Raw genomic sequence first — 27110 nt, 5'->3', positions numbered from 1 at the left:
GTTTAATATATCAAAACATTATTTATGCATTTGTAAAAATAGGCCTTTGTAAAGGTAAATAAAAATATGTAGATTTAAGTATGTAAAAGCTGATAGAACACGGATGAAAATATTGCTTCAGAATAAATTGTTTACACCACCAAAAATCTCGGTGATGCAGTGCTTTTGTGGGGATATTTTGCATGGAATATTGTCTGCTGATATGAAAAGTTAACTGTATATCGTAGTAATAAATATAATTTATTACAACAATGATATTTTGTTTTATTTTTAATTTATACACATTAAATACTACATATATGTTTGTAATAAAATGTGTATTTCCATTACAGGTTTAGGTCTTAAATTTCATATAAGGTGGTATTAAAAAGGTCTTAAAGAGTCTTACATTTAACTTGTTCATATCTGCAGAAACCCTGTTTTTCTAGGCTTTTATTTTGGCAGAAACCCGCAGGAAGATCTCAGTGCTTCTTTTTGTTGACAACAGCATGCAGATTTATAAATGATTCTCATTACGAATTTGGGAAGATGTTTGTCGCACGTATCACATTGTCACATGCCTTTAAAAAATTAACAAAAACGTTACTGAGCAACTGACGAGTAACAAGTTCAGCGCAGTTTTTCCTCGCGCTTTGGACTTTGAACCCTGGCGCCGTGAGCTCATGCAGCGCTGTCAGAATACATGCAATTCATGTGTGCGTTAGAAAATATAACATTCTGCAGTTTATTTACTAATCGTTTAAAAGGTAATTTTTGTGCGTGCATTAGAAAATATAACATTCTGCAGTTTATTTACTAATCGTTTAAAAGGTAATTTCGCAATTTCAATCATCATACAGTAACCTAAACACCAGCATTAGCCACCTCTTCTTCTCATCGGTGATATGTGATGCAGCACTAAACAGTCTCTCGCTGTCGGTGCTTGGTGCTTGTAATGATTTCTGCGTCTTTCTCTGATAGTTTTAAATACTTTAACACTGCCGACATGTTTGCTGCATTAGTGAGTGCCTCTATTTGATCGCGTTAGTCATTGTTCGGTACATATTATTTCGGTTGCCGAATATTCAGTGCATCCCTAGATAAGAACATAATAATCCACAAGTAATCCACATGACTCCTGTTCATCAGCTACACGTAAAAAAAAAAATTATTTGAATCCACCTTTTTAACTCAACCCTTGGTTCTGGAAAAAATTATCCATAATACTGCTTTCTCCAGTGTTGTCTCCTCTGAATCAGGAGTGAAATATGCACAGATTAAGCACTGTTTATATGTAAAAACAGGTTATTGGTGGATTTTGATGTGAGAGGACAAAAGGGGATTAACTTTCATTGGAGACTGCATTTATTATGGATTATAGACTTCCATTTTGGCCAGAAGGTTTAAAGGTAAAACGCCTTAATGATGTATTAGTTTCTTACTTTTTACTTCACGATATGCTAATTATTGAACTGGAGTTATGTAAATTACTTGTGGATTATTGCAACATTTTTGTCAGCTATTTAATAATCTCATTGATGAGATTAAGCACACTTTGGCCCAATCCCATTTCTACCCCTTAGCCCTTCCCCTTTCCGCGCAGGGGAATTCACGCGCATTCACGTGAAGGGGTAGGGGTGTCTCAATTCTCTTTTGGTTGGAGGGGTAAGGGTAAGGGCCAGATAGCCCTTCAAACAAAGATTTTTCGGGACCACACTTCAAACAAAGGGGTATGAAATGAATTATCTCAGCATAAACCGGTTTCAGCGGCAACATGGCTGCCCGAGCAAACAAAAAGATGCATAAATGTAAGCACTTTTGGCATTAATAAAGCATCCGTTTCGTGCGTTCACGTGAAGGGGTAGGGGTGTCTCGATTCTCTTTTGGTTGGAGGGGTAGGGGTAAGGGTAAGGGCCAGATAGCCCTTCAAACAAAGATTTTTCGGGACCACACTTCAAACAAAGGGGTATGAAATGAATTATCTCAGCATAAACCGGTTTCAGCGGCAACATGGCTGCCCGAGCAAACAAAAAGATGCATAAATGTAAGCACTTTTGGCATTAATAAAGATTTTAACGAAAAGTAATACAAATATTGCCAATTCGAGAGAGAGAGAGATGAAAGTTGCGTGTATATGTGCGTTTCTCTTTTTAGAGTGAGTTTAATTCAAAAACAGTGATTTTATCCTCTCGTTGCTGGAAAATATAATGTAGCGATTCAGTATTTAAACTGTTATTAATAAAAGTCGTTGGGCAGCGTTAACAAGTTTCTTTGCTCATGGATGTGTGAGCTGCGGAATCTCTGATGTGTGTGTGTGTGTGTGTGTGTGTGTGTGTGTCAGTAAGCAGCGCATTAATATAGAACGGTAATTAAAGGCTGTAATGCACACCAGTATAGGTGTGTGTATTGTAGGAGCTAGACGGACATATGATAACGTGTGACGTATAGTAGTGGTGTCCCAATTCTTAGGGGAATATTTTCACCCCTACCCCATGACACTCTGTTTCAAGGGGGAAGGGGTATAAAATAGAATTGGGATTGGGCCTTTGAAGTGGGGATCACACTGAGCATTTGACAACAGTTTTCTTTTTTTCTTTCCTCCAGGTCCATCGTAGGCCTCTTCAGCACTGCAGCGGAACATCGTAGTGCTGGTGATGACTGCCATGGTGACGATGGAGATGACGACCACAGTCACTCTGTGATGCATGTCAGGACCTTAGAGACGAGAACTAGAAAACTGGAAGAGCAGGTTCACGACCTCACCGTAAGTTCACATTTGGTACTGTTTTATCTCTTGTCCATCACCAACATGGTTCCACTGTGGGTTTCCAGCCTGTGTCTGTTCTCAAACCACTCTGTGCGTTTCCACTGCAAAAAGGGGGGTTCTGGGCTGGAAAGATCATTTCAACTCAAGTAGGGCTGTGTGATTTGGGGGAAAATATCAAATTGTGATTTTTTTGACAGATATTGCAATTGCGATTTGATTTGCGATTTTAAATTTGCAAAGTCAAGCTTCAGCTCAATATTGTCAATAATGTGCAGCACAGTATGGGTATCATTACCCTGCTGAAAAAAACAATAGAAACCATCACAGAAATTCTTATAGGTTCCATTAAACCATTACAAAATTCCTTTTTGTTTTGGGCATTATTCCAGTAGGAATTACTGTTGTTCTATTGGTTGCCATCTGCCAGATTACATCCCACCAATAGAATCCATCAAATAGACACCATTATAGTTTACATTAAAACCAATACCCGCATGGGGCAGAGAGGAGCGAGTATGAGAAGCATTCACAGACACAGGCTGTGTGTGCGCTCTTCTGAATTGGGAATAGCCAACATGCATTATAAACTTATTTCATGTGTAAGATAACGTTCACGTACTAACAAAAACATGTAAGAATGTATCTTTTATTTTCCAGTACTGAAAACAGAACTGATAAGGGAGCTTTTGATATGCGCTGTGACGCAGCTCTTGCAAATTACCTTGTTTGTTCATTGTCTGTCATTTCGAAGCTTAAATTGCATACGGTTTTCTTTAGTTTTAATTTGCCTAACTATCGATCTGACCCAGTAGATGCCATAATCCCACTCTGTCTCTCTCCCGTCCCGCGGTCCGGTGCTCTTTTTTTTTTTTTTTAATGGTGGGTGTTTACGCAGTTGGCTAGAACAGTGCTGATTGGGGAGAATGGAGGTGCGCTCACTCTTGCCCAGGGCAAGTAAGACTGCAACTCAAGGCTGGCAGTAATGCATATGCTCTGGAAGAGAGTAATATCGTGTCCACATCGCAGGCTTTGCGATTAGGAAATCGCAACGTCTCAAATCGCGATTTTGATTCGATTTCGATTAATCGCACAGCCCTAAACTCAAGCCCTAAAAATTTGCTGGTGGGTGGAGAAGTGCTAATACTGCCTATGGCATTCTTGAGCAATGTAATGATGCACTATTTCACTCTGTGCGAGACGTGCGAAAGAGCAAATTAATTTATACCTTCAGTTTCAATTTATCCCTTAAAAATAACAGATAAGAGTACCAGCAGTTTATGCAATCTGCCAGTATACTAGAATCACTTCAAGTACCAAAACAGAAGTGCTGAACTGCCCGCACAAACAGCAGGTCAAGCACTGTTTGTTTTTTGACTGTTTATAATCAGGTAAACAACACGTGCCAGCATTGCATCATCATTCGTTCCTCAAGCCAAGAACAGACTCTGGCTTCAGAATGTAAACCGTTCTGGTGGAAAAAGGGTATATGTAAGTTATTGTAGCTTTATAAGAAACCAAACACATTTATTGAAAACAACAACAACAACACCCATTTAGAGTTTAAATATATATTTATATGGTGTTCTGGAGTAAATGCAGCATTAATAAGGGATAATTATCAACTGCTACAGTGACCCGGTCAGTATTTGGTCATTTTGAGAGCATTTTCAATGGTCAGTAGGCCTGTCACGATAACAACTTTTTGTTGTGCGATATATTGCCCCAGAAATAATTGTGATAAGTGATATTATTTTAAAGACCATTTTATGCCACTGAATATATAATCATAATGTAACAGCATAATAATGCAAGATGGCCTGCACACTTCCAAATGACAACAAACTTTTAATTTTTAAGAATAATTAGATCAAAGAAATTAAGTATCAAAATATTAGATACCTTAACCCTCTGGGGTCCGAGGGTGTTTTGGGCCCTGGAAAAGTTTTGACATGCCCTGACATTTGTGCTTTTTTCAGTTGCTTACAAACATTTGAATGTCTAAAGTTTAATAACACTGTAATCAACACAAACTGGGCTACAATAATATGTGTGCAGCATGTATGTACGTGATTGTGTTTTTGAGAAAACAACGTTTATGCGTGCTTAGTGAAAAACTACCAAAACACGGTGACATTAATTTTTAAGTAAATATAATGTGCGATATATTGCGTCGCCAAAAATTATTGCGGTCATGTACATATATTGCGCGATAAGTCGATATATTGATTATTGCGACAGGCCTAATGGTCAGTTTCATTGACTTATTGATAATGCACCATTTTAGTGAATATTAAGAATGCATCGAAAACAAATACTTTGTAATTACACAGTTTTACTTAAAGGGATAGTTCACCCAAAAATGAAACTTGTCGTTCCAAACCCGTAAGACTTCCGTTCATCTTCGGAACACAAATTAAGATATTTTTGATGGAATCTGAGAGCTCTCTGACCCTCCCATAGACCGCAAGGGTCTGGAAACGTAGCAAGGAGATCGTTAAAATAATCCATGTGACATCAGTGGTTCAACCGTAATTTTATGAAGCTACGAGAATACTTTTTTATGCGCAAAGAAAACAAAAATAAAGATTTTATTCAACAATTCATCTCCTCCGTGTCACTCTATAGCGCCATTTTGGAGAGTATCACCTATTTTTGCAGAGGAGACGAGTTGTTGAATAAAAACGTTAATTTTAGCTTCTTAAAAATACGGTTGAACCACTGATGTCACATGGATTATTTTAACGATGTCCTTGCTACGTTTCTAGACCTTGATCATGTTAGGATCCTTGCTGTCTATGCAGGATCAGAGAGCGCTCAGATTCCATCAAAAATATCTTAATTTGTGTTCTGAAGATGAACGAAGGTCTTACAGGTGTGGAACGACATGAGGGTGAGTAATTAATGACAGAAGATTCATTTTTGGGTAAACTATCCCTTTAATTGCTATAATTAAATTATAATGGCCATTAGTTTTAATCAGTGTTATATTTGTAATTTGGTTGTTTTTGCTTTTTTCTTACGGTAATTATTACTCACTTTTTGTTCTTTTCACAGGAGAGATACAAACGAGCCCTAGCTGACTCTGACAATGTTAGAAGAAGAACACAGAAATTTGTTGAGGACGCCAAACTATTTGGTAACCTACTTTAATTTAGCTACACATTATAGCTGTTCGCATTGCATTATTAAAGCAGCATTCCATTAAACATTACGCTCCTCCTATAGGGATTCAGAGTTTCTGCCGTGACATTGTGGAGGTGGCAGACCTGTTAGAGAAGGTTGAGGAGGGAGATGGAGTACAGCAGCTGACACAATACATGGCACACATACAGGGACGGCTGCAGGATATCTTCACCAAGCATGGACTGGAGAAGATGAGCCCTGTGGGATCCACCTACGACCCATATCAGCATGAAATAGTCTGTCATACTCCAGCAGAGGGAGTGGAGTCTGGCACCATAGCTGTGGTGAAGCAAGACGGTTACATGCTGCATGGACGTACCATTCGCCATGCCCATGTGGGTATAGCTGTGAAGACACAGGAGCAGTGACAGGACCTTAGTTCAGTCCTGTCCCGCTTAGGTTTTTTTACACTCTCTCTCTCTTAGTATGTACGATACCATTTTTCTTACATCTCTAGATAACTACATGTTTGAATTACTCTTTGAAGTAATGGTTATTTATATGTCCATGCCCATGTGGGTATAGCTGTGAAGACACAGGAGCAGTGACAGGACCTTAGTTCAGTCCTGTCCCGCTTAGGTTTTTTTACACACTCTCTCTCTCTTAGTATGTACGATACCATTTTTCTTACATCTCTAGATAACTACATGTTTGACTTACTCTTTGAAGTAATGGTTATTTATATGTATTTATATATTTTTTTCCCTAACGTGTAATCTACACAATCAGGCTTTTTTTGTCATTTTTTTGTTTTAGTTTTGAACCCCCAATTTACAGAATGTCCAATGCCCATTTAATGTTTGGAAAGATTCATTATTGTCTTTTGTGTGTTAAAGACACTACATTTGTAGTGTAATAAGAATCGTAGTGTTAAATTGACCCGGAAAATGCACTTTACACCCTTGTCATGGTGGTTTATGTAAGTGATTAGTAGTTTTGGAGCTTAAGGGATAAAGCAGTAATGACTTTTATAAGAAAGTAACACTTTATAATAAGATTCTATATGTTTAACACTAGTTAATGAAGTAGGTATCATGAATTAACAATGAACAGCCATGTTTACAGCACTCTCTGATCTTGAGTAATGTTAATTTAAGAATATACTGTTCATTCTACTTTTTATTAGTTAGTTTTAACGTTAAACTAATGTAGGGTGACCATACATGCCATTTTCCCAGGACGCTTTTTTTGTCATTTTTTTGTTTTAGTTTTGAACCCCCAATTTACAGAATGTCCAATGCCCATTTAATGTTTGGAAAGATTCATTATTGTCTTTTGTGTGTTAAAGACACTACATTTGTAGTGTAATAAGAATCGTAGTGTTAAATTGACCCGGAAAATGCACTTTACACCCTTGTCATGGTGGTTTATGTAAGTGATTAGTAGTTTTGGAGCTTAAGGGATAAAGCAGTAATGACTTTTATAAGAAAGTAACACTTTATAATAAGATTCTATATGTTTAACACTAGTTAATGAAGTAGGTATCATGAATTAACAATGAACAGCCATGTTTACAGCACTCTCTGATCTTGAGTAATGTTCATTTAAGAATATACTGTTCATTCTACTTTTTATTAGTTAGTTTTAACGTTAAACTAATGTAGGGTGACCATACGTGCCATTTTCCCAGGACGCGTCCTGGCCAGGATTTCTATATTGCCTAAAATATCTAGGTTTTGGCTTTGTTTGCGTGTGCAGACCGATCGGTGTATGACATCAAAATACCATACAGACGGTTCCTTATGCTTTCAAAATGCTCTCGAGGTATTTTGATGTCAAACACCGATCAGTCTGCACACGCAAACAAAGCCAAAACCTAGACGCGTCCTGGGAAAATGGCACGTATGGTCACCCTAAACTAATGTTAATGCATAGAATGTTATTTTAACCTTACCAGAAAGTCTGTCTGTTCTGTTGTGAAATGTCAAGTAAGTGTTAAAGGCCACCAGTACCCAAAACAAATGCTAAAAGATTTCTCTTTTTGAGGGGAGAATTTTCACATGCATCCAAAGTGGAATTGAACTGAATGTTATTTGGGAGATAAAATGAACATAAAAAGTATTTATATGTATTTACTTCGTTTGTAATAGTTTTCCCTGATAGTTTTTTTTTGTTGTTTTTTTTTGGTAGCCGAGAAGAAAAACTGTAAGCTATTTTCTTTAAACTAAGGTTTTTACGGAAGTATTCTTTGTAAATGTTGCAGACGATTAGTTTTGAGTGTATGTGTGCGAGGCAGATGTTTTGACTGAATAAAATCTCATAATTTGTTCATTCTGTGCACAAGGGGTCACTGTTTACAAATGTTGCTCACAGTTCGTGCCGCGCGTGAAAAAAAAAAACACCGGAAGTACGGTTAGAGTTGCTGCACGTGTGTTCTCCAGCAACAGAAAAACCGCCCTCAAGTTTGTTCCACATATTGAAGCGAAACATGACGAAGGTAAAGAAGGAGAAAACTGTCGAAGAGGAGACCGGGGGAACAGAGAAATCCTATCAAGAATTAATAGCTAATGTAAACCCAATCGCAAACCCGCTTGCATCGCGTAAACTAAGCAAAAAGCTCTACAAGTGCGTCAAAAAAGGTAAAAATGTGTTTCAAAAACTTTTCTATAACTAAGCTATAGCACATTTGAATTGAATAAAATTTATTAAATATGGCTGTTCTATCGTTAAAGAAACAGCCACGTGGTTGCAGTCAGGTATTCATTATAAATGTTCTTAATTATTTTACAAAGCGGCTAAAATCAAACAGATCCGACGAGGAGTAAAAGAGGTACAGAAATTTCTCAACAAAGGAGAGAAGGGGTAAGGCGAGGTTTCTTTTCCTCATGTTTCAGCATCATTCAGTCCACATTAATGGTTGTTATTTTAACACGTTTTCTGTCATCTTGTAGTATTGTGGTGTTTGCTGGAGACACTCTTCCCATCGAAGTGTATTGCCACTTACCAATCATGTGTGAAGACCGAAACCTGCCCTATGCTTATGTGCCATCTAAAGTTGTAAGTTCATCAGAACGCTATACTAAATATTTCTAAATCAAATACAGTACAGTGTTACAATACTCATGTGTTTGTTTTCCCCTTCTGCAGGATTTGGGCTTATCAGCTGGATCGAAGCGTCCCACCTGTGTTATCATGGTCAAACCTCATGATGAATATAAAGAAGCCTATGATGAGTGTCTGGAGGAAGTCACATCTCTGCCCAAACCAATCTGAGGACACTTGAATGTTTTATTTGTATTTTTTAAAGAACGAGTGAATATATCAAATCAAGTTAGAATGGCTGTGAGTGACTTTGGATGGTGTTCATGTTCACCAGTGCATCTGTCATGTCATTTAGAGACTTAATTTGCAGAAAGAAGCACGAATGTATGATAGCAGTTAATGTGATGTTGTGTAAAGTTCATGTCACCGGACAGTGGATGGAGCTGTTGTTCAGCCTGTTGTGTTTCTCAATGTTTGACTCTTGATCTCCCTTATGCTTCATGTATTGATTGGTTTGCTTTTCATTTTTCATAACTGCTTTGGGGCAGTGGACCCCAGAGAGCTCCAAGAGATGTCAAAATAAACTTTTTCTCTTTTTTTTTTTGTACTGTCTCACATTATCTGGTTTCTTTGGTCTTGATAACTGGTTTTGCAATTTCTATTCATAAAGTCTGGCATGTTTAATTTGAAAATACAGTGCTATGAACTTGTAAAAATCAGATGGATTGCACAAAATAGAATGCATTCTGCATAGAATGTCATGCGATCTGCCTGCTGTCCATTACGTTTCCTTTATGTATATATTTTGCCTACTTTGTAGAGGCATTGTTTTCCTCTTATAAAAACTAGAATAATCTGCCCATAATGCAGTACATAAAGTCGGCTGTATAATGGACTGAAACAAAGTTGGGCAAACTAATGAAAAGGGAGCTCTACATAACAGTGGTTTTACCAACAATCCACATGGTGGCAGTATTGTCCTTCCATTCGAGGTTACTTCTAGTATTAGTATCCACCAACCCCTTTACACACTCCTCACTGAAGTTCATTGTTTGTATGCTCTATATTGTATCAAGACATAATAGATATACCTCATCATGCTCATATATTTACTTAAAGCTCATGACTGTAATAGAATATGATCATAAGTAGAGTAGGGCCTCTTTGTTTGGTGAAGCAACACAGTGCGTGTTAGGTGTTGAAACTGATAAACAGACTCCACTGCTTGTCTCTTTCCTCTCTAGGCCCAGATTCCTGGTGCTTGTTCAGGCTGTGTTGACATCTTAAATATTTAATACTGCAATGATCTTACTCCCATGATGTTTGTTGTTTTTTGGCACGTATTACTCCCAAATCATGTATAAAAGCACAAGAGTGGGGTTTTAGTCCCTCAGTTTGTCAAAACCTGAGAACTGGATGGTTGACGCTTCAGACTACTGCCACTGCTTCCATGATAAAGACATATAAAGACACCAGGCATGGAAGACATGGATAATACAGCTTCGTCTGCTTCACATTTCATCACTGTATTGGATTATACGTTTTTCTTGTCTTTTGAGACGATTAGTCCACCAGGTCTGAGGAGGTACTTGGAGGAACGTGTGTGCTGGAAGAACAACAATGATAAGCAATACTGAATTTTTTCTTTCACAGCCATTGTGGGAAATGCAAATGAATTCTGATTGTATTTTTAGAAATGTTTGGTGTTTTGGTGCCTGAGATACACACTGATGTTTATCAAAATTGTGTAATCGGACACAGGCATTGACTACTGAACTGCATATTCGTTCTTAATGGATAAAGATCTTGGCGGCAAAGAAACTGCATTAATGCATAGAGAAAAAATGGGACAAGGACATGCATATGTCCATCCTGTGAGCCACATTCCAGGCCACGTGTTAGCCTATTTACTCCCAACAGTGGGACGGGGTCTGACGTGAGTCACTTGTGTCCAGGGGGATGGTGACACAGCCAGTGCCACGAGTTTACCAAACAAGCTTTAAAGTTCAGCCATGTTTTAGTGTACACACTTCAAAGTGTGGCCAGTGTTTAATATGGGTGCTGGAGGATAAACAACCCAAAGGAATGGAAAAATAAATTCAAGTAATTAATTATTTTTGTTACAGTGATGTGAAATTGTTTGCATGCATTTTACCACCACTAATTAGGGGTGCTTGCTAAGGTAAGCTTTACTATTGCTGTTTGAACAAACCATAAGGCATAACTATTAAATTTCAGCACAAAACTCACTGTATAATGGACACAAGCGGTTCCTCAAGTCATGTGAGTTGCCGAGGAGAGGTGAGCTGTTACATTTCTATCTATGTGGTCATATTTACAATTTTCATGCAGTGGACAATAATTATTATTTTTTTTAACTTGAGCCATATCGAAGCAGAATATCATTGAGACTTTAGATTTGGAACACATAGCTGAAAAACAAAACAAAAAACTGAATGTCACTGAAACTTTAAAACAAAACAGAAATGTCATTGAGATTATAGATTTGAGGCACATAGCTGGAAAACAACAAAAACAAAAAACAACAAAACACAATATAATTGATTGAGACTGGAAGACGGAAACGAAACAAAACAAAGCAAAACAAAATGAAATGAAATATCATTAAGATTTTAGATTTGGAGCACATGGCTGGAAAACAAACAAACAAACAAAAAATTGAATACTGAGTCTTTAGATGTAGAGCACCCTGCTGGAAAAACAAAACAAAACAAAACAAAAAAACTGACTGTCATTGTAACTTTAAAACACAACAAAAACATAATTGAGATTTTAGATTTGTAGCATATAGCTGGAAAATAACAAAAACAAAAAAACAGAATATCATTGAGATTTTAAATGTGGAACACCCTGCTGGAAGAATGAAACAAGACTAAACAAAAAACAAAACATCAAGATTTTAGATTTGGAGCACTCTGCTGGAAAACAAAACAAAACAAAAACTCTTTTAAAGTTTTAATTGATCTTCATTAGCTGGTTTTAGAGGGATTTTAGGCACTTGTCAGCTGGACAGGTTGAAAGACCAGTTTAAACCACATAGCAACCAACCAAAACACCCTAGCAACCACATGGCAATATGCTAAAACCCACTCTGAACAACTTAGCAACCCATAGCGGCAGCCTTGCAACTACCCACAACACAATAGCATCGTATAGGTACATTTCAGTTATACATAAAGATGTTCGCACGATTATGTATTTAGATTTTTAGGATAATTAACACTTGTTCTAATGTCACAGCACAGAAAAAAGGCACTGTGATTTTAGGCCTCGTATGAGACGGCAATAACTGAAAGACAGACTTGTCTAACATTTCTTTCGTCTTTATCTCCCAAATCTCCACACATTTTCTTTTTCTTTTTTTTCTTCTATAATTTCTCTGTTGACATGTTTAACGTACGAAGTTGGCTGTTTGAGATGGAAATGCAGGAGGATGCAGGTCCCGGCTCATCTACTTTTCTCAGTATCTTAGCCGAAATGTCTTTTCCAGGGCTTGGCACTGTCCTTGCACATGTTTAGGGTGTCAACAATGCACATGCTGCCTGCCGTCCCCTCTCGAACACCAGCACGCGCCGCCGTGACACCCCCTCACCTCTCACCCACTTCACCCTGCTTCACCCTGCCAGCTCTAACCGGTTCATGTCGTGTATCGTTCTTATAAATCAACACGTCAGACTCACTGCTGTGTGTACAACTGTAGCATTACTGGAACTCTAGTTCTGCGCATGTTCCTGTGTGGCCCATCTTTCCTTCCCCTCTCTCTAAAGTCCGGGACAGTTTCTATTCCAGACAGGTGTTGGTGATAAAGCAGGTGTAGCAGGAGATTTACTGATTTCAGCGTATTCTGTTGAGCAATAATTCTGAGCCTGGGGCATGAGGCAGGTAACCCTCCGACCGCCTGCACCCGAGGAGTGACAGACAAGAGTAAATATATATATAGAGAGGAGAAACTTCAGGATAGAAATTCCATTTCCAGTTTCATTTATATTTAATATTTAGTTTCCAAATGAAATGACTACTTTCACTTCCTTTCAAAATATTGGGATTGTTAAGATTGTAGTCTCTGACACTCATTAAAGCATTCATTTGTTAAAAATGAAGTAAAATCAGTAATATTATGAAATCTTTTCTATTGTGATGTTTTGTGATGGCAAAGCTTAATAATTTGCATCAGGAATTCAGAAATCTAATATGCTGATTTGGTGCCATAGACACATTTCTTCTTATTATCAATGTTGAAAACTGATCGAAATCACTTTTGATCCGTTTGTAGAATATTAATGAAAGTATTAATTTCTTAAAAAAAAAGAATACAAATTTTACTAAGCCCAAACTTTTGAACAGTAGTGTATAAGTAGGCAGTGTATATTTTCATATACAGAAATATATATCTTAAAAATGAAATATGAATATATTATATTATATTTCCATAATAAATTATAATATATAAAGTAAATTTTATATGTATCTATAAAACATATATTTCCAACAGATTTAATATAAATTATATTATGTATGTTATGTAGAATTTGATATGGAGTTTTAATTTTAATTTATATATTATATAACCAAATTATATATAACTATTTATAATTTAATAATAATTTATTTATATTTAATTTATTTTATATATAATTTTAATATGTTTAGTAGTATTAAAAAAAGTTAAAAGAAAATAAAAAATATAAAAGAACAGTGTTACAATTTTGCCATACTAAAGTGAATTTATTATGTTTATTCAAAAGTTAACATCAAATATAAGACATAGTGTATATTATATTATATTATATTTACATGATAAAACATATAACGTATATTTCAAAAACATACATTTCCAACAGATTTAATATACATTCTATTAATATGTTAAATATGTAGAATTTAATATGGAGTTTTCATTATTATTACCTTTTATTTATATATTATGAAACAAAATGATACATAATTAATATGCATAATACTGTAAAATATGAACATTTATTCTTCTAGAAACCATGTCTCTACTGTCACTAAGTTGAATATTAATGAAAGTATTCTACCTAAAAGTATTAAAATAAAGTTTTAAATTTTACTAAGCCCAATCTTTTGAACAGTAGTTTATAGTCAGTATACATTTTCATATACAATAATATCTATCTTAAAAATACAAAAATATAATATTTATATTATATTTACATAATAAATTTAAATATATAAAGTACATTTTATATGTATCTATAAAACATATATTTCCAACAGATTTAATATAAATTATATTATGTATGCTATGTAGAATTTGACATGGAGTTTTTATTTACATTTTTATTTATATATTATATAACCAAATTATATAAAATTAATATACATAGTTCTGTAAAATATTAAAATGTATTTATATTTAATTTATTTTATATATAATTTTAATATGTTTAGTAGTATATAAAAAAGAAATATATAAAAGAACAGTGTTACAATTTTGCGATACTAAAGTGAATTTATTATGTTTTTTCAAAAGTTAACATCAAATATCTCAGGGACTTTGTTCATATGGGTTTTGTGAAAGAGGTCTAACTTCTCAGTTTAAGACATAGTGTTTGCGTAGAAAACTATTAAAGGGTTGTCTGTCGTGCTTAATTGCTCATTGTAGAGGCCAAAATATTTACATGAACCGTGAAGAGAGATGGACATATAATAGAAAGATCAGAGGGCAGTGAATTATAATGCTTGAGCGATTCGAAGCGTATCGTTTAGAGCACCAAGATGTCACGTCAGGCTTAAGATCACCAACTCTTTAAGATCTTCATAAAAAGCAGCAGCTTGACCTCCATTTGCATAACAGTGACATTTTTGTTCATGTTCCAAAGCCTTTGATTGCGTGTGTGTGTGTGCGTGTATCGGGTTATTGGGGTGTCAGTGTGCCATCAGGACAGTCTTGGGGCGACCGGGGGCTTGTGAGGGCATGTTCTCCACCTCTGACAGCTTTGCAGTTCATAAACTCCTGTCAGCCCTATTATCCCATTCACACTTGAGTGCACCATACACGCCCATTTGGAGATCAGCACTCAGATCTAACGGGCTGAACAAGAGAAGGCCACCAGTGACAAATGAGAAACCGCAAGTGACAAGCATCTCTGCGACACGTGCAGAAGCTCCCTGAACGATACAGAATGTCCCAAGAGCGATGGAAAACAAATTCATGTCACCCTCATTACTGGGCCTTTATAAAACTTTCAAGCCACTCCTCTCATAATGAGTGCACTGTAAAAAAAAATCTGTGACATTTACGGTAAAATACTGGCAGCTGTGATTGCCAGAACTTCACCGTAAAAAATATGGTAGCAACATTTTAGGTTTTACAGACTTAACTTAAATTCACAATAAAATACCGTATTTCATTAACTGATGTAATGTAATGTTAATAAACCAACATATTGAAGTGTTAATATCTGTTTTGAACCATTGTAATGCACTGATAACCACCAAAAACTGGTGGTGATGAGAAAGTCACATGATGAACAAAAGCTCATCACAAACAGCTTTTCTACGAGCTGAGGGCAATATTTATATATAGAAGGTGCACAGTGTCATTCACACAAACACTAAACCCCATCATGGTGACACACATGATACTGAAATAATGCAATAAACATTCATTTAACAACATTAGATGTAAGATTAAACCCTAATGTACACAAATGATAAGAAAAAACTAAGAAGAAACATGTTAATTCAACAAAAAAACATCAACTATGAAGTGTCATGCAGGGAATTCTGGGAGTGTCAATTTACGGTTTTTCACTGTAAATGATACAATGACTTTTTCTTTTTCACTTCCAAAAACCGTATTTTTAACAGTATTTTACTGTAAAATTACATTAAATGTAATTACATTTATTCACCGAATATAGTATGGAAACTTACTGTTAACCAGTTAACAGGTTTTTACTGTAGCATTTTTACAGTCTTTTACTGTTAAAATCACAATCATTTTTTACAGTGTGGGGTTTTATGGAAATACTCCACACAGACATGCAAAAATATTAAACGGCATGACTTTTATAGGGTTTTATGCTTTTGGAAGTTAGGCAAATGGCACGCGGCCAGCCGTGTAGGTGGTACCTGCGAATGACAGATGGGTAGAGAAAGTGATGCTCTGATTTATCACACTCTTGCGTCTGTAGCCACAGGCTTTAACAGAAGACCCCAGTCCTCCATTAGGAGGGAAAAACAGCATTTACGGATGTAGATGCATGTCTGAGAGCCAGTTTAGCTGTAACTCCAGGTTCTTGATGTAGGTACTTTATGACTTGAAGATCTGAAAATATGAAAATGAGACGTTTGCATGTCCACCTGCACAGACTTGTAAAGACCCCAGTTAGGAATCATTTGGACTGGTGTTTAATACGTTTCTGTGGCCTTCCCCTGCACCACATAGTTAACATGCACAGTTAGGAGATCTGAATAATAATCCTTGCGCTTCAACAGAGGGATTTTGCATAATTCTTCCTGCCTGATTTTTCTGATTACTGATACTGAGACAAATCTGTTGACACTCGGTAAACCTAATCCTCTGGCCAGACGATGACAAGCCGGGATTCTCTACGACTGTCGCCAAAAGTGTCTGAAAGTGTGAGAGTGTGTGTTGTTTTCGTACCCGGCCTCTCTCAGGCATCCTGAAGGAAACCCGTGGGACTGGTGCTGGTCTATGGGGGTAGAGAGCTGGGTTATAGGGGTCCGACAAGCAATCAACGAAAATGAGGCATGCTGGGGCAGGACATGTGCCACAGTCAGAGTTTTTTTTAGTTCATATCTAATGTAATCTAGGACTGATGTTCAATTCACTGCCTACACAATGATCTGCGCTAAGAAAGAGCGCTCTGTGCAGTTTCGCTTGCACTTTTCCTTCCTTCAATGTTCTTGGGACTGACCACAGCTTTAGAAGATGTATTTTATGTGAACTTTGCATGTAACGATGGCTTGTTCCTCATTTTAGAAACCCTTATGATGCTAAATGGTTTTTGCATTTAAGAAAATTGTGTCAAAAATGTACTTAGAGGCACTGCTCAGGTTTGACTTTTTTTGGTTTTGCTTTCTTTAGCTTTGGTATTTTATGGAGTTTTGCTATGATATAATATGATTTGTAAAGATTTTTATGAATGTTTATGGTATAAATCAGGTGAAAATTAACAATATAAATGAAAATGATTGTGCATTGATAAATAGTTATTGTTTGATAAATAAATAAATAAATAAATTTGTTCAACGTATAAAAGGTGAAAATAAAAAGCTACCACATGGAACTTGTTTTATTACATATCTTCTCTGCAAAAATAAAACAACAACAAGACAACATGAAGAAAATTCTTTAAAAGCAAGAATGGTGATTGCATTTGTACCACAAGGCTTAAATAAATAAATTAATTAATTAATTAAGTAATTAATTTGTTCACCATAGAAATGGTGAAAATAAAGAGTTACCACATAGAAATTGTTTTATTACATATCTCCTCTGCAAAAATAAAAAACAACAAGACAACATGAAGGAAATTCTTCAAAAGCAAGACTGCTGGTTGCATTTGTGCGATAAGTTGACACTTGTGAAATAAATGAATAAATACATAAATAAATAAATAAATGAATGAATGAATGAATGAAGTTAACTCTTTATTTTTTAATATGTATATATTATTTGAATATTTAACTTATTTAAGATTTAATTTTTTTTTTATTGAACTTTTAAAAAAATGTTTGCATTATTTAATATAATCTTTATTTAAAATAATCTTTTTGCACAAATGCCATGTGTATTCTCTCTTTTAAAAGAATTTCCTTCAGGTCGTCTTAATCCCCCGAATGTTTCCTTCTTTGACAGGAGTTCAGTAAAGCTAGACAGACAATTAAGATTATAAATCCCCATTCCTGATTTCATTCCAGCACCAATTTTCCCTCCATATTTACATGCAAATTGCCACTGTAATTATTGTGAATCTTTCATAAGTGAATCTGGAAAACTAGCCATGTCAGACAAAGTTTATATCTGTGAGAACTGCCACTCTTTATACTAAATCAAGCACACACACACACACACACTGCACAGTGTCCTTAGGCAACTCATGCATTGGTTTGCTATGACACGTGAAAACCGTCATGGTGAATGTAGCAGTTTTGCACAGACACGAGCTGTAACTGAATCTCGAAGTGTGCTCATCAATAAACATGACATTTACCAAGAAATACTGGGGGGTTCTTGGATTTTGCTCAGAATAAGGAACAACAAGCAACCGTGTAGATGTGACAGAAAGCGTTTCAGATAATGAACGAGCAATAGAAAGCAGAAAAGCTCACTGAATATGTACAGTCCAACCCCACGTTCATTCACAAATACTCAAAACTGTGAATATCACTTAATGTGACTTAGATGTACTCGGAAATATGAATAATGTGAAATAATGAAAGAATTTCAATAATGCATTTATTGTAAAGTGATTATTCATTCTTATTATTTCATTTCATTATGTATACTGTTCGAAAGTTTGGGGTCAACAAATTTAATTTCTTTTTTTGAAAGACATTAATACTTTTATTCAGCAAGAATGCATTTAACTGATCAAAAGTGACAGTAAAGACATTTTATAATGTTACAAAACAATCAATTGCCATTCTTTCCATTTAATATTATCCATTTCTATTAATCAAAGAATTCTAAAATAAAAAGATTAAGATATTAAGAGGCACATTTTTACATCGATAATAATATACAAGGTTTCTTGAAAAAATCGGCATATTAAAATTATATTTCAAGGATCATGTGACACTGAAGACTGGAGTAACGAATGACTTTGTCATCACAGGAATAAATTACATTTTAAAATATATTAAAATAAAATAATAATAGTTATTTCACACTGTAAAATAAATACCACCTTGGTGAGCATAACTGATTTTAGAAACACTGAAAATCTCAAAGCATTACATACATTCTTTGTATATGTGTGCGTGTATATACAAAGTATTTTTACTTGTTATTATTTTTTGAAAGAATGATTAATACTTGATTCTTGCAGAATTGTTTTTCACATGTATTTGAATGAAAATATATCTGTAATGTATGTGTTCATTTATTTAGTGTGAAACCATTTGTTATGTAAATATAATTTATTTATTCACTTTAAACACTTTAACCGTCTCGCTTTCTTATTTGTATATAAAGGCGTGGACAACTGAATTCAACTATAAGCTATAATCATTAGTTTTAAAATGAACATCTTTGTGTAAATTCATTTGGTAATGAAATCCTTCTTCAATTCATGCAATTTCCAAATTCCATTTAAATCATACAGCATATAAAAAGCTTGTTGCTTCATTCTTACAGCTGCAGAACGCTTACTCTCACTTTTCACTGTTGTCATTTATTACATTGACCATGAACATCTCCTCAGAAACATCTGCTCAGATGGATGCAACAGGTTTTCTCCACACCTGCACTTGACACGGCCGTGGGGCATCTTTCATCAAGTTGTCCCCATCTATCTCCCCATCGGGCCTTGTGATTACAAACAACACTGGCCCATTGATGTGGCATGTGTCAGTAAACAGAAGGCACACTTACAAGAGGCAGCTCATTGGATCTCAATAGAGTAGCCACCTCAACAAGGCCAGACAGCACTGGAGCTATTGTGTGTGTGAATGGAGATGAAGGGACGTGTGTATGAAGGGAGGGCGAGGTCTCTAAGGTCTAGAGATGTGTATGAGTGTGTATGAGCGGCACATGCCAGGTTTATCAGCCAATCTGTGATGACCTGGTGATCATGAGGTCTCTGTTGTCATGCACAGACGCCAAGACTGAGATCTTAATGTTACTTGAAGTGGATTTAAATGAGTGAGGCGGCACAGTTTCATTAACAGTCTGTAATCATTAGCATAATATTTGCAAATTCCATCAAATATTTCAAAAACATTCGGTTGAATAACTGTGAAAAGATCACAGAGTTTATTATTGAGTTACTAAAAACATAAAGCATTTCAAATGTCCCAGCAAACACAAAACATTCCACTAACGTCAGCATATGGTTCCCATTAGGTGTTTTATTTAAATCAGCATATTAAATTTGATTTCTAAATGATCATGTGACACTGAAGACTGCTTTGCTATCACAGGAATATATAAATATAATAATAAATTAATTAATATATATATATATATATACATATATAGTGTTAACTAAGTGATTATTATTTTCATTTTTAATTTAATTTAATTTAATTTAATTTAATTTAATTTAATTTAATTTAATTTAATTTAATTTAATTTAATTTAATTTAATTTAATTTAATTTAATTTAATTTAATTTAATTTAATTTAATTTAATTTAATTTAATTTAATTTAATTTAATTTAATTTAATTTAATTTAATTTAATTTAATTTAATTTAATAAGATTTTTTGGTGAACTAAATTACAATGTCCCAGAAACTTTCTGTGTAGATTTTGTAACCAAAACCAAATTTTCCAGAACACTTCAGGCAGTTTTTTTAAACAACCTATACAGAATGTTCTCTAATGGTTATTTTCAGGTTTTATTTAATACCCAAACATTTACACCATTCTGTGAACTAAAAATTGTTAGCTGAAAAGTAAAACCCACATAAGCCTCACCAAATGCAATGTTAAACACATCAGTGACATTTTTAGTGGTTTATTGAACTCAAAGCAACATAAACACAGCATTTTGTACAGTATCACATATACATTAGGCCACAGGCATGGATCCAATCTAGATGAGAGCAGGAGACAGCAGCTGAGGCACATGGCAATAAACACATGGCACACTCTCTGTGTTGTGAGATTCAATCGATTAGATCAAAGTGACACATCTAAATGTAGAGTCAATTTATTGTGAGGAGACAGTGGATCGTGTGTTTTGACAATAAACACCTGAGGAATCGAGAGCTGGAGGGAGGGACTGTGGATGTTACAGGCAGAGATGATTGTCATATCAGTATATCAGCACTGACTGTCTTACTGTTGTCATGCGATGCCGCTGGGCCGTAAATCTTCACATTCACACTGCTGAAATAGGACACTTACTCCAGTAGGCAGCATCATTATGGTTCTTTATTAGAGATAGTGTGGTAGCTTACATATAACGTAAAATGTAATTTAAATATAAATACATTTCAAACTCTTAATGTTATAGACTTGTGTCCTGCTGTATGCAGAAACACATTAAGTCTTCAACATGATTGTTTTCCACCTTACATTGAATCTGAACTGGTTTAGACTAACTGAATAAATGTAACGAAAAGTAGCAAACCCCCATTTTAATAAAAGCAAAGTCAAACTCTAATATAACAGGGCCAATGAAGATTTCATAATATGTATATGTATGTATTCATTCATTCACTCACTCACTCACTCACTCACTCACTCACTTATTTTTGATACAAATAGTAAAAAATGCTTAAGTTTTGCATTTTTCAACTTATTTTCATTACAAATTGTATCATTAGCATAACAAATTGATTCAAAAGTTAATTAGAAAAATAAACAGTATTAACATGGATTTCAAAATGAGGAAGCAAAAATTGTTCACATGTAATTTGGTAATGTATAATAAATGTAAATAAATGTAAATAAATTTGGTAATGTAAATAAAATGTTATTTTATTTTATTTTATACTAGTAAAAATGCTTTATTTAGCATTTTTTACTTAATGTGTTTCTTTTTTTTTTGATTACAAATTGTATTATCAGCCCAGCAATTTAGGTAAAAAATGAATTAGAAAAATAAGCAGAAACATTAACATGGATATTTAGAATGAACTAAATGGAAACAAGAATATCTAAACTTTTTGTACAAATGTAAGTAGGCAGTTTTATCTTTACATAAGTATGTAAGACGCCTTACTTACTATTTATTTATTTTATTTTATTTATTTACATATTTATTTATTTATATAGGCCTATATAATATTTTTTTCCATTACAAATTGCATTATCAGCATTAAATATTTGAGTCAACTTAATTAGAAAAATAACTACAAATTGATACATCAACATGAATTTTTGAATCTGTTGCAAAGGAAGCAAGAACATCTTTTTTTTTTTGCACAAACCACCCTTTTCAAATGCCACAAATGTACTTCTTTGATTAGTGACCTAGAAGTAGTGTAGAATCTTCAGTAGAACTTACGTTTGTCAAACACTGTACGTTTTTCATCAAATTTGATGAAGCCCCAGATTTTTTGCAGTTTAAGACTTTTAACCCCTCTGTGTTGTGTAGGGGCAGGTGGAGGAGGGATCTGGTTTAGGGAACTGAAAGGTGAAACCCTGTTGAAACCAGTGAGTAACAGCTGACTCACTGCTCTCTAATCTGAAGGAATGATCTTCCTATTTTTCATCAGTGTTTTATTTTCCACCTCACCTGCAAATTCCTCATCCAAATGAGACGGTGGAAGCCGTGCACCAGGCAGGTTCCCTCGGTTCGTTCGGTCAGAGGGAGAGGGGCTGAAAGACGATTCCCATGGGAGGAATTAGTCAGCAGGTCTCCTCCTCAGCATTTCTCTGCTTATTTGACTTCTTTCATGACCACTGAGGACAAAATACTTATGTAAACCAACTGGTCCAAATTATCAGCTTGTTGAATCGGCCTTCAATTTACTATTCAAATTTACTTTCTTTTTACAGTATCTGCACTCCCAAGTCTTGACACGCAATAATAAAAGAACCACCAAGCATGCATGTCACATTCTATAGGATCTGTATCCTACTATTCAGTGAATGCCAATCAGCAGATTCACTCCCCGAGGGAGCAAACGAGTTAGGTATATTGCGCGATATAATGTACAATAAACTATATGTCAATACACCTCTACCAGTCCCATGCAAATCAGTCAAAGACAGTACAAGTTCAGCTCAATTTTAACAGCGCTTATGCCATGATGTGGGCTACCACAAAAATTAATTTCCACTTGTCGCTCATTTACTTAAAAAAAAAAAAGACACTGTAATGGAAGTGGAAGTGAATGAGGCCAATCTTTAAATGTTAAAATGCTCAATGTTTCAATAATGCAGCCACAAGGCATAATTAATATGCATGATAACATGATTTAAAAACATTTAAAAGCACTTATACTCATTTCTAACATAATTTCTATGACAACAATGCAAAACACTAAAACAAATGTAAAAATGGCAACTTAAACAGTTTTAGCACAAATACACTGTAACAAATGATTTTTCATTTGAGTTGTAAATAAAGTTTTACAAGAAAAAAACTATTTTAGTCAGTTCTACAAAATGTCATGGTTAATTCATTGTTACTTGCCATTTCTTTGTAATTATTTGTGAAATATATTTTCTGAATGAAAATGGTAAATCCTAGACCATTTTTTCTATGTAACACACACACACACACACACACACACACACAAAATGTAAGTGCTTTTATAAAATTATAAGCTTCACATTTCTGCTTTTAAGTTAAATAGGCCCCATTTCTTTCACTGAAAAAAAAAATACTATGGAAGTCACTGGCTATCCTCAACTGTTTGCTTATCAAACTCCTTCAGGATATCTTATCATACAGGTTTGGAAGAAGTAGAGGGTGAGTAAATGATGACAGAATTTTCATTTTTGGGAGAACTATCCCTTTAACTTGTATTGAGCCCGGAGTATTCTACTAAGTTCTTTTCAGATGCTACCAGATATGTTTATAAAAAAAGAATAGAATGTTAGATTACAGCTCGGCTGATTCCAGCAAAGATCTGTAGTGTTGTAAGGAATACTGTCTTTCATCTGAGTAGCTGTTTGCAACCAAAGACTTTGAGACCCTGAGGAACAAGTTTTGTTTCATATATCTTTTTTTTTGTGCCTCTGGCTGTCAAACCAGTCTTTTCCTCTCGATTAGGGTTTGTTGTTTAACGGTTCCTTCAGCTGTATTCCCCTCACCTTTCTTTTACTGTGGGGTCAGTGGCTGTAATGACAGACTGCAGGTAGTGTTGACAACTGAAGTGACAATCACATGTTGTCTCATCAGGCTTGAAGTGTTCTTGGCTTTTCAGACATTAGGCATTTGTGTTTATTGTCCATTTTGCAGTCTTTTCTCCTGCCTGACCACTTCTTTAGTGTGTCCGGGCTTAAGTCAGCCTAAAGCGCTGATTATTACGCCTTGCTCTTTCGCTGCTAATGATGGCTGTTTCTTCTCGTGTTTAAGACATGTTGTTTAACGGTTCCTTTGGCGATCTTCCTTCGCACGTCTCGTTTAGTGTGGGATGGATCACTGACTCTACTGGCAGAGAGCAGGTAGTTCTGTCACTTTAAGTGAGCCACAAGTGTTGACGTTCACATCTTGATAAGCACTGAATGATAAATCTGACTGAAATACAGGTGAAAGTTTTGTGATGCACTCTTAAAAAATTAAGTTTCCAAAAGGGGGTTTTCACAGCATAGAAAAAACAGTTTTGGCTCCCCAAAGAACCTTTCAGTGAACAGTTCTTAAAAGAGCCGTTTTTTTTGTTAGTGTGAAAAATATTTGAATGATCTGAACCTTTTTTCCACTGTGAAGAACCTTTTGTGGAATGAAAAGGTTCCATAGATGGTAAAGATTCTTTGTGGAACCACTGATGCCTTTATAAAGAACCTTTATTTTCAAGAGTGTGCATTGCATCTCTGCCATCATAGCGAACACTCATCAAATTCATTCATTGGATTTTTTAATTTCATGGCTTTAATATTGCTTTTAAGTTGTTTTAAATGAGTGACTTGTATATTGCTTCAGTCTTTAATTTATAGTGGATGGTTACTTTTCAGTATAAAGTTTAAACCAGAAAAAACACAATAAAGAGACAATTCATCCAAAAATTAAAATCCTTTTATCATTTACTCATCTTTGTGTTGTTTTAAGCCTGTATGCAATAACAACAATAGAAAATATTTTACATTTTTCAAAATATCTTTTGAGTTCAACAGAAGAAAATCATACAGATTTGGAATAACATGAATGTGAATAAATTATGACAGAATTTTAACGACAAAATGTTATTTTAACTGATTTAATTATATACAATTATAGTATTCGTTAATATTTTAAATGAGCTTTTATTTTTAGTTCACTTATTTTTCATTTTAAGTTTATGTTTTAGTAATTTTGTTATGTGCGTTTGTCATTTTATTGTTTTTTTTTCTATTTAGATTGAATTTATTTTATTTCAGGTTTAGTCATTTTGGGTTTTCATCTTATATTTATTTCTTGTTTTACTTCAGCTTAATTTCAATTAACAAAAAACATTTGTTACTTAACCAAACAACACTGTTTGGTTCAGCTATTTCCTTTAACCATAAATATGTAACAGCACGTTAGAATTTGTGAATATGCATGTTTATTTTGGCAAATGCAGTATATATTACAATCACAAAAAGTGTATAAAGTGAACAATACAAATACAAAATATTGAAAAATGTATGTCAAAAGTCAGTGCATTTACGTATGTTCCAGGCTTCAATTTAACAGAATTGCAAAAACATAACACAAACCACAACATAAAAAACGGGACTGAGAGCAGTAGCCCGAGGTGATTACTGTTGTCTTTCAGCTGCAACATGAATTAGATGATGTCAGCAGGTGAGTCTGAGAAGAGCGTGTGAGAGCGTTCACACAACTGTCTGATAGAGGGAATCTCCTCTGCATCCACTCGGACCTGCTGACTCAGGCACTGCGGTGGGAACTTGGCTCACGATGCAGGCCGACCGCTCCCTCAAGTGTTCATACCTGACGGCGCTATGTCCCATGCTACACCTCTGTTCCCTCCCGCGGATACAGCAAGTCAGAGGAGCCCAGCACTGGATAGAGCTGGCTGCTGTACTGGTTGAGCATAGAGTCACTACAGCTGTCTGTGTACGAAGTGGGCGAAGTGGAGACGTTGGATGGGAGGGGATGAGGGATATGGGTTTCCCATTGCGGCACGGTAGCGCTCGGCGAGTACGAGCCATACACCCCAGGCGGAGAAGATCTTTGGCTCAAAGGCAAAGCTAGGGGAGATGGGAGAAGAGCCTCTCTCGAGCCTGAAGCCACATCACCCATTTGACTTAGAAAGCCATTGAGACACGGAGTCGGATCTGTGGAGACCGGAGAGTTTCCTCTCTCTGAGGAGTCGCTGGGCTCTTTAGGACTCGATAGAGCCGAGTCCGATCCAGAATAGCCTTTTCCCTCCTCTTCAGCCAGAGAGTCAGACTTTCTCTTCCTCTTGCGACGGAAGTTGCCATTATCGAATATCTTCTCACAGTTTGGGTCAAGGGTCCAGTAGTTTCCTTTACCTGTTAAATAAAGAAATGTATTTGTTATTTTGCCAGTTGAAAAATGATCTAGAACTAAACTAAAAACCCAAGCAGTTACAGAAGAAGAAACATGTTCTGACCTGGATTGCTGTCTTCTCTGGGCATTTTCATGAAGCAGTCGTTGAGCGAGAGATTATGCCGGATTGAGTTCTGCCAGCTGGCTTTGCTCTTGTTGTAGAAGGGGAAGTTGTCAGCCACATACTGGTAGATCTGGCTGAGAGTGAGGCGACGGTTTGGGGCTCCGTGTATTGCCATCGCAATAAGTGCTGAGTAAGAGTAAGGAGGCCTCACGAGTTTCATCAGATCTTCTTGGGAAGGCAGGGAGAACCAGCTGAAACTACCGTCCGAGCCTCCGATTCCGCCTGCGGCCACGTACGGTTTGGTCATCCCGTAGTGCTGAGGCCCTCCGCTGAGACACGGAGCCGGATTGAGCCCGGGTCCGTTGAACCACAGGTAAGGGTTGGAGGTCTGGCCGGAGTATTCTCCAAAATCGTAAGCGGACGGTGGGGTTTGCTGTGGACTAGGCACAGGCTGAGTGCTGTAGAAGTTGTCACCGTACAGGCTGAACTCTTGGGACTCCGGCCCCATGCTGTGGAACTGGGGTGAAAGGGCTTGAGGAACAAATGACGTCATGCTTTCCTCCTATTTTTTCTTCTGTTTGTTCTGTCGTTCTGAGAGAAAACACCTCCTTCTGCTCTGCTGCCTCTGTCTTAACACAGGTGGATTGGTCAGGTGCATCACAGCCTGACACCTGTCTCACCTGAACTATTTATACAAGTTTTGTAACACCCTCTCTGCTCTGATTGGCTGTTACGGTCACACCTCAGCCCTCATTTGTTGTGTGTGTTGGGGGGGGGGGGGGGGG

General features: G+C 35.9%; 3 protein-coding genes and 1 long non-coding RNA gene across 4 annotated transcripts in view; 2 read left to right on the top strand and 2 right to left on the bottom strand.

The window, feature by feature from the left end:
- Positions 1 to 6416, top strand: part of LOC107673820 (grpE protein homolog 2, mitochondrial-like) — a 9410-nt gene extending 2994 nt beyond the window's left edge. Inside the window, exons 2-4 of the mRNA XM_016467618.1 lie at positions 2584 to 2743; positions 5801 to 5882; positions 5972 to 6416. Coding sequence (XP_016323104.1) covers positions 2584 to 2743; positions 5801 to 5882; positions 5972 to 6297 — 568 coding nt within the window. The 3' untranslated portion in view covers positions 6298 to 6416. The remainder of the gene's footprint in view (positions 1 to 2583; positions 2744 to 5800; positions 5883 to 5971) is intronic.
- The window catches only part of LOC107673824 (uncharacterized), a 16321-nt gene extending 6554 nt beyond the window's left edge, over positions 1 to 9767 (bottom strand). Inside the window, exon 1 of the long non-coding RNA XR_001632440.1 lies at positions 9271 to 9767. This is a non-coding gene — a long non-coding RNA (uncharacterized LOC107673824). The remainder of the gene's footprint in view (positions 1 to 9270) is intronic.
- Positions 7730 to 9508, top strand: LOC107673822 (H/ACA ribonucleoprotein complex subunit 2-like protein). Its single transcript, XM_016467622.1, has 4 exons — positions 7730 to 8508; positions 8662 to 8731; positions 8821 to 8926; positions 9017 to 9508. Exons 1-4 carry the CDS (start codon positions 8358 to 8360, stop codon positions 9140 to 9142), a joined length of 453 nt encoding a protein of 150 aa, XP_016323108.1. The 5' UTR covers positions 7730 to 8357; the 3' UTR covers positions 9143 to 9508.
- A 15626-nt stretch (positions 9768 to 25393) lies between the features above and the next one.
- Positions 25394 to 26974, bottom strand: LOC107673804 (forkhead box protein I1-like). Its single transcript, XM_016467591.1, has 2 exons — positions 26326 to 26974; positions 25394 to 26224 (listed from the first exon to the last, which is right to left on the bottom strand). Exons 1-2 carry the CDS (start codon positions 26876 to 26878, stop codon positions 25701 to 25703), a joined length of 1077 nt encoding a protein of 358 aa, XP_016323077.1. The 5' UTR covers positions 26879 to 26974; the 3' UTR covers positions 25394 to 25700.
- Between the last annotated feature and the right edge of the window lie 136 nt (positions 26975 to 27110).

Source organism: Sinocyclocheilus anshuiensis, unplaced genomic scaffold (assembly GCF_001515605.1).
Source record: "Sinocyclocheilus anshuiensis isolate Anshui unplaced genomic scaffold, SAMN03320099.WGS_v1.1 scaffold700, whole genome shotgun sequence".
In the NCBI taxonomy this organism is placed as follows: Eukaryota; Metazoa; Chordata; class Actinopteri; order Cypriniformes; family Cyprinidae; genus Sinocyclocheilus; species Sinocyclocheilus anshuiensis.
Note: the sequence above shows the minus strand (reverse complement) of the source record. Positions and strands in the feature narration are given on the sequence as shown.